At 41.5% G+C, this 15133-nt stretch overlaps 1 protein-coding gene across 3 annotated transcripts in view; it reads left to right on the top strand.

The window, feature by feature from the left end:
- TLK1 (tousled like kinase 1) overlaps positions 1 to 15133 on the top strand; it is a 152424-nt gene that overhangs the window by 50105 nt on the left and 87186 nt on the right. For 2 of the 3 annotated variants that reach the window (XM_075933612.1, XM_075933614.1), the window contains one exon: positions 11572 to 11690. In XM_075933612.1, coding sequence (XP_075789727.1) covers positions 11572 to 11690 — 119 coding nt within the window. Of the gene's footprint in view, positions 1 to 4663; positions 4716 to 11571; positions 11691 to 15133 lie in introns of all 3 variants that reach the window. The other variant, XM_075933613.1, reaches the window with a different exon arrangement.

Raw genomic sequence — 15133 nt, 5'->3', positions numbered from 1 at the left:
AATGTGAGCTGCTTTTAGAAACTAGCTTATCTCATAGTGTGAATTTAAAAAGTAGTTCTGGAAAGTGTTCCCTCTAATTTTTTTATGTCAGTGAGTGGAATGTCTTTTACTATGTACATCAGTATGGAGATGATGCATCACATAACAAGTCATTCTGCACATGGCCAGTGTGTGGTGGGGGTGGAGCTGAGGGGTTGGGGTGAGGACTCCAAATGGGAATTTGGCTCTAAATGGGGGCTCCTGTCTGGAGCAAGTAGTTGGGGGGTTGGAGGAGGTTTGGGCTCTGGAATGGGGCTGTCGGTGAAGGGTTTGGGGTACATGAGAGAGCTCCATGCTGTGGAGTGGGGCCAAGGGATTCAGAATACAAGAGGGGGCTGCAGATAGACACACAGAGTTGGATTGCAGGAGGAAATGAATTCTCTGGGATAGGCCTGGGGATGAGAGACTTGGGATGCCGGGAGGGGCTTAGACTTGGGTGCAGGCGGAGGTACAGATTCTGGATTAGGGATATGGGCTTTTGGGGTAGGATCTGAGATGATGAGATTAGGGTGCAGGAGGTGGCTCTGGGTGGGCGGGTGGAGTGGTATGGTCTTACTTGGGTGGCTTCTAGTCAGCCACACTAAAGCAGGCTCCCTGGTGTCTGCCTGACCTGAGGCACTGCTCTGCACCATGGAAGCAGCCACAAGATCTGGCTTCATGGGGGAATGAGGCTCCATGGCTCTCTGCACATGTTGCTCTTGCCCTAAAGCATCGCCCACCACCTCCTATTGGCTGACAGGAGTGTGGAGCCAGTGCATAAGAGGGGGCCAGCACACGCAGCCTCTGGGTCCTCCCACTAAGGAGCCGGAGCTGCTCCTGGTGGCTTCCCCACAGTCACCAGCAGAGAGAGTTATCCCTAGCCACTGTGCTAGGGCTGGTGCGGAGGGGCTCCTCTCTTCGCACACAGCCTCATCCCCAAGCCATGGCAGTTTCTGCGCTTGGAGAGAGATCTAACCCTGAAGGAATTAATGGGAATCTGCATGGCCACGCAGCTGAAGGGGAACTTAGGTTCTATATATATGAGAAGCTCACTATTCTGTTCTTTGACATGATTGCAAACTGTACACAAGATAAGAGTGCTTGAGGGGCAAGCAATTTTAAGAAAATTCCTGTTTTAGTTTTATTACAGGAATGTCTAGAGACTCCAGCAGACGTTACCTTGATCTTGGATGTGGTAAAACAATCCTTGCCCCGAAGAACTTAGTAGATGAACAAAATGTGAGGAAAATATGTCAGCTAAACTTGCTTATAGTTAATCAGTTAAGATTAATATGTTAGGATTTTCTAGAGAAGCAGTATTGCCACATTGGCACCTACTTTGTCTTTAAAGAGGATAAAGCTTTAAGTTTTCTAACAGTGGTATTTGCAAATAAATTTAAGGCTGAATAAGTTTTGTCTGGGCTATGATAAAGACTTGATAAAAGATATTATTTTGGGTATAGTTAACTTTTCTGACATTTCATTTTTTATATTAGTTCATTAGAAAAGAGAACACTTAAACTTAGGAAAAATCTTTTAAGTGAACTTTAAATGTATTAAAGACAAACTTTTTAAATGAGGTTGTTTTTGGCAGTAGGTGTGAGGGAGCTCAGCTTCTATGACCAACAGGTCTTTTTCAGACATCACTTCCATTACATATAGTGTGTATTAAGTTGTTGTTCTTCAAAGGAGGTAAATTGGTTGTTATTTTTACTGATTCGATTGCTATAATATGCAGAACTTCAAATTTCGTATTATAAATTGTCTTCAATATCCTACACTGTAAGTATGTTCCTGAATCTGCTTAAATTATTATGTTTTTAAAATAGGTGCCTTTTTGTTTTGCTTTGTAAACTGACTAAATCATGGCCTACTTTTCAAAGATAATGAGTACATACAGATACCATTTGAAATCAATTTAATTATTAGGTGCTTAATACCTTTTGAAAATTAAGTCATAAATATTTATTTTAAGAAAAGTTTTTTTCAGTAAACAAAAGTGAACATTAAAAAGGTGATTTAAATAGTGAATGTAGGGATATTTTTTGGAGACTATATAGAGAAAGTATAGATACGGTATGGTATTAAATATGAATAAATAACACAATAAAAGGTCTTTCATAATCTAAAATCAAGGCAGCACTGTGACTGTCCGAAAGCATGGATGGGAATGGTTAAGCAATAGGGGCTGGAGCAGTACTCTACCTGCTGTAGGCTGAGAGCTGACCCACCCCAAGCTCGGGCTGCTCCAACTGAGCATGTGGAGCAGCCTCTGTCTGTGACAGGCTAGGCGCACCCTTCCCCCCCCGCAGGCAAGCGAAAGCAGACACTGTCCATGGCAGGGGAGGGGACCACTCCAGCCTGGCCATGGTGGGCAAAGAGGGAGCAGCCCCCCGCCTGTCCCCGTTTAATCAGTTAACTGGTTAAACCTAATATTTAACTGCTTAAGTAATTAAATGGAATTTTGCATCCCTGCTAGAAAATCACTTACAGTATTCTCCTGCACTACTGCCAAAAAATTGTGTACATGTTTGGTGAAAAAAAAAAAAACCCTTGTGATTTACTTTACGTATTTACTGCACTTGGGAAGACTCTACCAACAGACTTCCTGAATGTGTCTGCTTCCTGGCTATATAATTTCAGGCTATATGCAAGGTTAAGCATGTGTACTATGAAGGAATATTTGTTTTATTTGTGTCCTTGTGTGGTAGTTTCTCATTCCATGACAATAATTCCTGGTAGTAGAATACTCAGTAAGGAAGAGAGACAATAACATCACATTCTTTCCCAGTCTTTTAGCATATTTTCTTATGCTCACATTGGGGCAGTGGCAGAAAAACATTAAGGAAGAGATTAAGGCAACTTTAATTGGCAAAATATATGTCAACACTTTCCTAGATGATAAAACTCAACTGTGGGATATGCACTGATTTACACTCCTCTATGGCCAAATAGTCAGCCCTGAGTGGACATAGATTAATAAAAAATGAGTGTTCTAGACACAGAAGGTTCAGGAAAGAAAAGTCTTTAATTTTTTCACAGTAATGTTATCTCGTGTATACAGAGATTACTAATGTTAAATTTAAATTTATAAGCATATAATACAAATGTATTGCCTTTATGCTCAAGCTTTGTTAATTTCATCTTTTAACAAGTATAATCCCTTTTAGCCCTCCCACGTGCACAATTTCAAAACCTTCTTATGCAGTATTTGTAACTATACATTTTTATATTGCCATCAAACTGCTAATTGCTGTAGCCCCCATTACATATTTGCTTTTTTTCAGAATTAACACCGAACAAGAAGGGTTGGAACAAATCAGGAATGGGATTTTCTGTTTTGTTGGAAATGCAGAGAGTAATTTTTTTTCTTGAGTGGAACAACACACAAAGTTTCAGAATTTCCCCTGAAACAACATTCTAGGGAAAAAATTAGTCGGTTGAAATGTTTTTTTTTTTTCAATTTAGATATTTTACTTTTTAAGTTACGTCAGTTAAATTATGAAAGTAATTTTGAATTGAAAAATCAAAATCCATTATGAAAATATCTGACATGGATCTGCTTTTTGTAATTTTTTTGTAAATGAAATTTGTCAAAATTGATATGCTTCCAACAAAATTTTTTACTGGCAGAAAACCAGCAGTTTCCACTGGAAAAAGCTTTTCAATTAAAAAATCCTGACCAATTATAATCAGAAATCATGGGTTCTATTCCTGGCTCTTCCATTGACTTGCTTTGTGGCCTTGTCCAAGTCACTTCACTTCCCTGTCTTCAATTTCTCCCTCTGCCGTTTTGTCTTACTCTTTAGGCCACTTACAGGTGCCTCCTGCAATGTGGGTACTAGTAAATCTGCATGGCATCCCTGTTCATATAAATGGAAGACTTCTCAATACTGAAGGAAGGCCACCAGTCTGGCTGCATTTGAAGAAGGTGGAGGTTCCTAACTTCCCATTACCTAAATCTTTTCCATACAGTCCCTAATTTATTCAGTTTAAGTAGGTGCTACTATATAACAAATAATAATTAGGATATGAAAATGGCAAGGATTTAATGGCTATATTGGATATATCTGCACAGCAGCTGTTGTGTGTCAGCTGATTTGGGTTCATGGGGCTTAGGCTGTGGGGGCTGTCCCATTGCTGTGTAGGTTGCTGAGCTCAGGCTGTAGCCTAGGCTCTAGAAGTGTGCATGGTAGGGTGTGTCCAGAGATTGGCTTCATCCCAAACCTGGAAGTCTAAACAGCAATCAAACAGTTCTGCAACGCAAGCCCTGCAATACTCTTACCATTTTATTTCTTTATTGATAAAATATCACGTAACAGTGCACAGCCAGTTTATTATCAAAGACAAATACAGATCAGCATAAGGGAAAAAGGCTAATACATTACCAATGTGGAGAACAGGTTTGCAGTAGGTTTCAAATTGTGAGCTTATTTTGGCTCTTATTTATGTTGCTGTTCATTATAGAAAGAAAATTACGTGGATTCCACAGACTTATATGCCTTCTAGTTTTGTACTTTTTAAATGTTAGTAGACTCTAGGGATATGTCTACACTACTAATTTTTGTTGCCAAAACGAATGTTGACACTCAGAAGTCTCCAGAAGTTGGCAAAACTTGTTCACACTTGTTCCCTCTGTCGACAGATTGTGTCCATATTTTAGCTCCCTCGTTGACAGCATGAGCAGTGCACTGAGGGTATGTATCCATGAGTATGAGGGTATGTATGACACCATCTGTCGCTAAGTGTTGTGGGAATGTGGAACAGCATGCGGTGCATCTTGGGACCTTGCAAAACATTCCATCAGGCATTGCTTTGTTTCCCAGCCCTCCAGGAATTTCAGACTTGCTTATGCACCATTTTCCAGCTGGCATTCTTTGCTACACACTCATGCATCTACACACTTCTCGTTTATGCTCCGTTAAGTGTCATGAGGATACTGTGCATTGCGGCAGGGTTATTCTTGAAGTTACTGACAGTGGAAGAAGAGTTGCAGGCAGAAGATAATCTGCGTAAAATAGACAGCAGCAACCAATCATAGCATTTGGCACTCTCAGAGCAGTTGTACAAGACCATCACTTATGGGCTAGAGGAACCAGCACTGATTGGTAGAATCGTATTGTCATGCAGGTGTGGGATGAAGAGCAATGTTTACAGAAAAGTATCCTTCCTGGAGCTCTGTGCTGAGCTGGACATTGAATTGCAGTGCAAGGACACCAGAATGAGAGGCTGCCCTTGTGATAGAGGCGTTTATAGTAATTGTTTTGTGGATGCTTGTGACTTCTGATTGCTACTGGTCAGTTGCAAGTCAATTTAGGGTGGGGAACTCTACCATTGGGGCTGTACTACTGGAAGTGTGCAGGGCAATAAATTACATTCTGCTACAGAGGACTATGACTGGAAAATTTGCATGACATAGTGGATGGCTTTGCAGAAATGCGCTTTCCTAACTAGGGAGAGGGGAGGCAATAGATGGCGCACACATTCCAATTTTAGTGCCGGACAACCTGCCACAGCAAGGAAGGGATACTTCTCAATGGTTCTGCAAGTGCTTGTAGGTAACCATGGGTGTTTCACAGACATCAATAGTTGGTTTGGAAAGGCGCATGGTGCTTGCATGTTCAAGAACACGGGCCTGTACAGAAAGCTGTAGGCAAGAACATTATTTCTAGACCACATGACTACAATGGGGGATGTAGAAATGCCCATAGTAATTCTGGGAAACTCAGCTTACCCCTTTCAGCCCTGGCTCCTGAAACCTTATATAGGACACCTGCAAAGCAATAAGGAGCATTTTAACAACAGGCCTCGGAAGTGCCACATGATAGTGGAATAAGCATTTGGATGATTGAAGAGGAGATGGAGGTGTTTATGGCAGTCTAGACCATATAGAGGAGAATATTCCCATGGTCATAGGTGCATGCTGCACTTTGCGTAATCTCTGTGAATCTAAGGGTGAAATGTTTGCTCAGGGGTGGAGCACTGAGGCACACCACTTAGCTGCAGAGTTTGAGCACATAGGGCTGCTATTAATATTAGGGTGGCTTTGAGGAAGCACTTTGGTAATGTGGGACGCTGCAATCTACCTCTTTCGAGGTTGTTTCCCTGCCTCATCCCATTTAATATCCCATGTAACACACATCTGTGCAAAAATGTTTGAACAGCCTTTATGTGAGACAGAAGTGAATGCTATGGTTTGTGGAACAGAAAATAAAATTCTTATACTGTTTAAAGCTTGCCTTTATTGATCAAGAAAAATTACAGTGAAATTCACCACATCCCTGTGAGCTGGGTGCTTATGTGGTTCTCAAGAGAGATTCCAGTACAGTTCTGCTGATTAGCAGAGCTCCCACAGCTAAGTTTGTTTCTACTGGTGATCCACTTGCACATGTCTTGTGGCACATAAAAAAAAATATTCTGCACATGAATGGAAAAAAATCTGCACACAAATGGAAGAGATTAGAGGGAACATGGACCACAGTGCCCATGTTTGCTGGTAAGGGAGGATTTTGGAGAGGCTAAAACCTCACAACTGTGTGTAGGTCCAGCTATCATAATCAAAGTTGTGAGCTGGGGAGGGACACAGAGGAAACTGAGGATTCCCAGAGAGTGAAAAGGGATATGTGGGCATAGGGAAAGGTTGCTGGACAAAGAATTGTGAGTGCGCTTCAGGGGAGGTTGAGCCTGGATCTGCTCTCTCGACACCTTGATTAAAGAGTTTAGCATCTTATTTGCTCCTCCATGGTCATGTGCTCAGTGGCATCTTTCTTCACCTGTATGTCTGGTATCCATTGCAACTCTCACTTCTTTGACTGTATGGAGGAGTGTTTGATTATCTCCCTCACTAAGTGCTCTGTGTTGTGTTTGGGCCTTTAAAAAAAAATCTGCTGTAGCTTGTCTGTTGGGATAGGTCCAAAGGATCTCAAGATCTCTGCTGTGAAACATAACGCACAAAAGAGGGTTTGTTAAATTCCAGTTCAACATTGAAACATTTCACTTACCAGCACCTTTTGCAATATAGCCTGTCACTTTCCCAGCAATCCTTGCAAGCACTGTAAATATGGTGAGTGTGGGACCGGGGGATGATGGGTATATATAGAGACAATAGGAAATGCACTGGTGACTTGTGGAGTACAGGTGTGAAAGTTTAACTAGTTAAATGGTGAGTATTACACTTAACTGGCGATGCTTACTGGTTCCAGTTAACTGGTGGGGGCCAGAGCAGCTCCTCACTTGCCATGGGCAGAGGGCTGCTGCAGCCCTGTGGGGGACCTGCTGTGGACAGGGGCCACTCCAACCTAGCCACAACAGGTGGGGGGAGCACTGCAGCCCAGTTGTGCTCCAGCAGCTTCCACATCCTTTTTAATTGGTTAACTGGTTATGGTCAACCAATTAAACGGGATTTTACATCCCTATTGTGGAGCAGCTTTAAAGGTGTTGATTATGCTACACATCTCCAAAGGCAGCTGTCACTCTGGCAGACATCTCATTGCTGAAGATAAGGAAGGAAACCAGGACTCAAATATTTAATACTAGTGGTTTTCACCCTGCTCCATATACAGTGCCACCTATGTGCCACTTTGGTCCCTGCACCAGTGACTGCAGAAGGGCATGGAACAGTATCCCATAATGGGGGGAGGGAGGGAGGAACAAATACAGCAGCTGCACTGCCTTGGAACCTGTGGCAAAGGATTGAGAAGTACCTTCATCAAAAATTCCAGAGCATCTCTCTGCAGGATTCCACTGAGATCTCGGTGTGCATAAAGCCCTGCTTGTTGATAATGTCTAGCTTCACAGGGCTACACATAGCTCACCGAAACACAGCCAGCCTCCTACTTTTTCTGTGCCCTACATCCATCTCTGCACTCCCCAAGCCACAACCACTTACCCTGCCCTGCGTCTCATCTGCTTTCCTCTTCCCCCGGAGCAGCTGCTATGACTGACTATGCACTTCAGGAGCAGAGAAGTTCCTGACTGCCTGCCCTACCAGGCAACTCTACTGTGAGCCCCAGATCCTCATCTGGCTGTACCTCTTTGTCTATTACTTCAGCCTCTGAGTTAGGTTCTGCTTGTGTTGATTCCCTGCCCTGTGAAGTATCTCTGGGGTTCTTGGTGGTGGAGGTGGAATCATTGCTGAGGATAGTATCCAGCTCTTTATAAAACTGGACAGCTCTCGGGTGCAGCACCAGAGCATCAGTTTACCTCCCTCATCTTATGGTATGTCTGCTTCAGCTCCTTTATCTTTGCTCTGCATTGCAGTGCATACAGCTCATAGCCCTTTTCACACAATCTTTGTGAAATTTCATGAGCCAGCCAACAGGAAATGGAATTTCATGCGGGGGGGGGGGGGGGGAGTTTGCAAGGGGGATGAGCAGATTGCTGAGTATCTCCCTGCAGGGCAGTGGAGTTCAAAGTGCTGACTAGAGCAGCTGCACAGGGCATCGTGGGAAACTTCCTGGAGGGTAATAAACATAAAAAGCTTCATCGTGTCCACACTGCATGTTTGCTGACGGTAAAGGGATGGGGAAAGAAAAAAGTCCCTCATATAGGTGGAAGTGTTTTGGTGCCAAAACTGGGCATTTTTTGCGACAAGAGTCATGTTGTGTGCATGCTCTTGCAGTTTTGTCATCAAAAGGCAGTTTTTGGTGGCAAAACTTAGCAGTGTAGACATTCTCTAGTGTATAAGTAGCATTAGACTATAGAGACATTTACACAGTTTTCAGCACAATAACATTCCAAGTGTCAACAGAAAGTAGAATTACCTTCACTAACAGTGTTTAGCACATGATTTATATTTGGCATGCCTCAACAGAGCATGTTGCTTGCTTCTGACAGATTCTGCACACACATACAACAAAGTTTATAATACTTGTACTGTGTTTCCATAATAAAGCTTGGTATAAGTACTCAGGTATTCTGGAAGTATTGTTAATAGTTATTCAACTTGGCCTAAATACAAAGCATTCTGATAAAATATGATATTGGTTAACAGCAAGCCCTTCCTGAATCTGTCTTTGGCACTCTAATGTGGATTAGGAATATCTATCATGTGTAAATTGTGGGAGGAGAGGGGGTGGGTCACTGTGAGTACCTTGTGTCCAAGGATATTGTTTTATTTGATGGATAAAAGTTAAATCAGAATACTGATAATTTGTAAACTATATACCCTGTGTTGGGAAAAAAAAAGAGATCTGAAAAACCCGATCTTTGGATAAACCCATCTCTGGCTAAGTACCTAGAGCCAAAGTCTGTGAAAGTGCTAAAACATCTTTGACAGTGGTTGTTTCTTCTGTCGATGTAGAGAGAATATTTTTTATATCAGGTTATTAAACTATTTCAGTTTAATAACTAGTTCATTCAAAGTTAAGAAACCAAGGGAGTTGAAAAATCAGGAATGCCTGTTTTCCTCTTCAGTCTATGAGTGAAAACTAGAATTGAACATTTTCATGTGGTAGTTATTTGCACTATAAAATTTAGATTTGGCTTAACCAAAACTGTTTACAAATTTGAGTTGAATTGAGAAAATAATTTCAGATGAAGAAAAAATGACAAAGATTTTTGAAATCTCAAAACATTTCTTTTTTTTATTTTCAGCAAGAAATTTCATTTAGGAATTTATCTACTTTTAATTTGCAGAAGTATTAAATGTCCTCCTGCCCCTGAAAACAAAACAAAATAACATAAAAAACCAGGGGAAAATGTTTTGGATCAGTGTGAAGTGTTTAATTTGACCCAAAAGTATTTTTTTTTTTGTAGAAGAAAGATGTATTTTTGTTTTCTGTTAATCTGAAACAGATGTTTTTGGAATTTTTTTTTCAGGTTGATGACGAGACTAGAAAATTGTTTATATAGGCAGGCCTATTGAAAACTAGGGGTGTAAGGATGAGATGTACTAAGTCTAAAATGTTGGAAGGACAGGGTGACCAAAACAAATCAGTTCAATTTGCTAATTAGATAATACTTGCTTTGTTTAATACATTATTAGTCTTAAAAGCAAAATTTACACAATTTTCCTATTTAATCAAACTTTTAAAAAATATGCCTTTAAAAGCATTTTAATTGAATACTAATTTCCATCCAAATAGAGCATGATGAAAATCATGAGTAAAAATGTCAAGCTAATAAATCAGAAATGCTTCATTCACCATTTTTTAATGAAATAAAAAGGTCAAAATTAAGTCCTGCTCCATTATCCTGCTGGGAGATGGCAGCAGAGCGGATATGTTGCTCTGCTCTCTGTGGCGGCTACAGGGGGCATGACCTCTACTGCTGCCCCACTCCAGGCTCCCTAGGTAATCTCCCAGGCTGCACTGGGACCTGTGGCTTTATCTCAGTATGGGGGAGACTGTCTTGACCATATGACATTTGAGGCTGCTGCTGTGGGGTTTAAAAAAAAATGTATGACCTGTAGCAGCCATCCTGAATCATCCTTTGGATGAGAAAGCTCTGGTGCCAGGGATTCCACGCAACCCATCCATTGCCTTCACTCGTGCCAGCGCTGTGTGCTCCTCCACTCTCCATTCACTGCATACCAGGAAAATCTATGCATTCTCTCTCCCCTGCCCATACTATTGCTTCTAGCTCTCCTCAGCTTTCCAATGGCTCTTTCTGTCACTCATGCCAAGGTTCCCTATTCTCCCTGTACAAAGGGGTCCTGTGCATTCTTTTTTACCTCTCTGTGAGCCCTCATACCTCCATTCACTCCTTCCACATGATGGCAGGGACTCTGTTCTGCATGTCTTCCTCTCCCTTTGCTCCCTGTTCTTTCCTCATACCAGGAGCCCCCGTTTTCCCCCATACCTTGGTTTCCTCTTCTTCCCCACCATTTTTGCTTCTTTTCTGTATGGGAGACAAACTATTCAAGATGACAGTATACAGGCAGTCCCCGGGTTACGTACAAGATAGGGACTGTAGGTTTGTTCTTAAGTTGAATTTGTATGTAAGTCGGAACTGGTACATATTGTAGGGGAAACTCTGGCCAAACATTTCTCCAGAGCTCAGTTTTATTCTCCCACACCTCACTTCCCTCAGTCCTTTATTCTCAAGCTGAGTTGTCTGCTGAGAAAAGCCGCTCCGCGTCTCCCTAGTCTGCTGGGGGCGGCGCTAGCTTCGTGTCTCCCTGGTCTGCTGGGAGGAAGCAGCTAGTGCGGGGTTGCCTCACCCCATTTGTAAGTAGGGATCTGATGTAAGTCGGATCCATGTAACCCGGGGACTGCCTGTATTTAAGTTGTATTGGGACCACAGGCAGAACAAGCTTATGCTTGGAAGATATTAATGGCTGCCATCAATTTTGGTTGAAGTTTGTGGATCTGCTAGTAGGATAAAGGGGATTGTGTCTTCTGTTTTTTCCATCTGAATTTCTGGTTTTCACCAAAATCAGTAGGATTCTGCATAGAACATTCCCTGAAAGTTATATGCCATACAGCTGAGTGTGAGACCTTGTTCATCTAGCTTGTTGTGGTCTATAGTGAATATTTTGTATGAATTATTTGGAAACATTCTTTTGCAAGCACATTTGTTATGGAATATAACTAATGAAAATTATTTTTGTAGGTGCAATGGATGAGCTTCATAGCCTGGACCCAAGAAGGCAAGAATTGTTAGAGGCCAGATTTACAGGAGTAGTGAGTGGCAGCACTGGGAGTACTGGAAGTTGCAGTGTTGGAGCTAAAGTAAGTAGAATTGGATGGCTAGTTAAAGTGAAATTTCAATTTAATGTAAGAAATATATATATATAAAACACACCATATAGGACTATATGTAAAACACACCATATATAAACTATATATAAAACACACCATATAGGACAATGAGTGTCATCAGAAAATTCTGTAGTCTGTCTGGTCTAGGTTGTCATGATTTATTTTCCAGCTTAGTCTTTTTCAGAATAAAACAATGGCTTATCGGTTCCATGTTACACTTACTTTAAAGGTTTCTATTGGTGTGATGTGCATGAGTCACTGTGAAAATGGAATATATGACTCCTCTAGGACTGCTTTCATTTTGGAAGAGAGACTGGAGGGATATTCCTTTACACCCATTCTTCCCCCACACCCTCATTTTTCCAATCTGGAACCAGCAAGAGACAGAGGAGAGTTGTACCTAAGAACATCTGTGTTTCCTGTGCAAGCAATTTGTTGACATTCTAGAAGTTTTTTCTTCTCTTGGTGGACAGGCATATGAAAGTTCCCCTTATTTCCAGGGAAGAACAGATATGAAAAGGTTCTCTATCTAACCTGCTGCAAAACAGTTATTAGAAGCTTGCAGATTATGAGATGAAAACTATAGTAAGTTCTTAAAATGAGTGCTCCTGATCGCTATCTGTGTCCAAATGTTCAAATATCAGAGGAATACTGGATATGACATGAGAGAGAACTACGTGAAGATATTCCTAGTAAACAAAAAAGTATTCTTGAGAAAAGCCTACAAATTCTATTTATTTCAATAGGAATGTTAATTCTGGAGTCCTCATCTAGTCTGAGGTCAGTCTCATTCTGCAGACTGGCTTAATAAAAGAATTTGATGCTTCGTTGTCTGCAAGATGAGTACTTGCTGTGGCAGGAGTTGTAATTTGTCTCATAATATTTCTGCACAGCCCTGCTTTGGGGTATTGGATTTGTGGAAGAAAAGAGAATAATCCAGCCATCAAGGAGGTAGAAAATAAGCAGCCCAACAGATGTGAGAATTAACTTAAATCAAAGCATAGGGCAAGCTTTACCACTAAAAGTGTTTTTTGCCATTCTTTGTCAAATGGATCTCTGAGTAGATATAATCCAGACTATAGAAAAGTCCTCTTTTACATCTCAAATTGCATGACTTTATACATTTTATAACTCAAGGGTATTTTATGGTTTAACGTCTTATTTTTTCTCCGTAGTCTGATCTTTTTATATAGGGAAAATTTTTCTGTGTAAAGAATTTGGAAATACTGACAATTAATTTTATTTTCAGATAAGAGGGTTCTACCATTAGCTTGAAAGTCCACTTAGGTGAAATCTTTCTGCCACAGAAACATCACAGTCAAACCAAAACTTGAAGAGGGTAGATGATGGGGCTGAAACTTCAAGTATGGCAGATGTCCATGAAAGCCAAAAGTTAGCTGAGATCTTGAGAATCCTGACAATCAAATTTGTAACAAGAATGGATATGTGGAATGTGTATACTTTGCATAGCCCAGGAAAGCTAGCATGGGTTATATGAGAAATGAAAAAAATCATCTGACCATACTTGATGCATGTGAGAGGAGATGGGCAAGGAGTGGCAAGATAATATGTGTGCTACAATTTTATCCTCAAGAGGAGGAATGTAGCAGGTGTAAGAAGTATGCTGGATAACTTCAGCAAAGATCCTGTTGGCTTGGAAACCAGTGAAAGACACAACAAAATTCAGGCTGTGAACAAGACACTTCTGTAATAAGGCATCATAGTGGAATTTTACACAACTTTGACTTTGCCAGTGATATTGCTTTACTAAGGATCATATGGAACTGAATGGTTGCTCTTATATCAGAGATAGAATAGGAAGCAGCAAAAATTGAATTGAAATTAAAAAAAACCAAGATCATGAAGGTAGGAAGCCGGACAACAGGTTCAAAAGCGGAAGTGGATGGAAAAGAAACTGAAAAGGTAGAAGAGTTCTGCTATTTGGGCAGTGTAGTAACATTTTTACAGTAAGAATATTCATATGTGCTTAGGAAAAGCAGACACTACTTTTAGAAAGATAAACATCTAGTCAAACAGAGGTCTCCAAACTAAGGGTGAAATTATATCATATAGTTGTACAGAGGACTATACAACATAGGGCAGAGAGTGGGCCAATAATAGTGACTAACAAAAAAGAGATTGGAGATTGCTCATCACAGATAACTTTATGGATGACTGAGAGAGATTCTGTACATGTCACGGAAAGACAAAACAGGTATGAGGATAAGGGAACTGACAGAGCAGGACTTGTCAGAAAATATCAAAGAAAGAAGCCTCACGTGGTTGTGACTAGGGATGTAAGCAAGTAGTCAAGTACTCTGCTACCGAATAAGCCTGGGCTTATCCCCCCCACCCGTCTGCCTCTATATCAGAAGCAGCAAGGAGGAGGGGAATAGGAGCTGCTGCTGGTGGGAGCTGGCTTAAAAGCCGGTTGACCCAGCACTATCTCCGTGGTGCTGCCTCTTCCTTCCCCCTGCCCCCGCTTCTATTAGAGGTAGCAGCGGGGCAGGGGATAAGGGAGGCTGCCGCGAAGCAGCCACTGTCTGTGATGGCTCAGCTAGCCATGAGCAGAGGCTGCTCTTCAGCAACCCCAGTCAGAGGCTAGCCCGGGCCTATGTGAACAGAGGCTGCTGGACCTGCCAGAAGCCGGGATCGAGCAGTCCCAGCTCGTGCCAGTCTGCGACCATTGCGCCTCTGCATTTTAAATGAAGTGAGAGCTTTCTGCCTTTTACTACATTTAAAATGCAGAGCTGCAGTGCTCCCAGCTCTGTCTCAGCTCGAGCTGGTCCGGGACCTACTCCCGCTGCATCTCTGCAGTTTAAGTGTAGGAGGAGCCGGGTTGCCTGTGCACCCATCTCTTACGACATTTAAACTGCAGAGCCGCAGCAGAGGTAGCTTCTGCATCAGTGCAAGCCGAGACAGAGTACCTTCCCTTATCGACTAATCGTGTAGGCAATACTACTAATTATATTGCCTACACAATTAGTCAGTTACTTGCCACTTAACATCCGTGGTTGTGAAGTGTGCACTACATTTAAAATGGGAGACCTGGTAAGCAAGTGTTGAATTGAATAAAGGGGAGAGAAAAAAGAAAATAAACAAAATCAGGGAAGAACTAAGTATAAAACAGAGATCTAGGATATTGAATGCACTGGCAATCACCTAGGAAAAAGTACTAGGACTAGTGAGAGGCCATAATCAGTAGAGGAACTTAACTGTCTGATATGTCAGTGGCACTGGAAGAACTAAGATGTAGGGTAAGATAAGATTTCTAATGTTATGTGGCTATTAGATAGCTACATAGGGTGTTTCATCCTCTCAGAATCTTAATCTCAGACAAGACGACTACATTCCTTACAAAAAGAAAAAATTATGGCTCTTCTCAAATCTACTAGCATTAGTGGGCATATAAA

Source organism: Pelodiscus sinensis, chromosome 7, assembly GCF_049634645.1.
Source record: "Pelodiscus sinensis isolate JC-2024 chromosome 7, ASM4963464v1, whole genome shotgun sequence".
NCBI lineage: Eukaryota > Metazoa > Chordata > Testudines > Trionychidae > Pelodiscus > Pelodiscus sinensis.
This window is presented reverse-complemented; position numbering and strand designations above follow the sequence as displayed.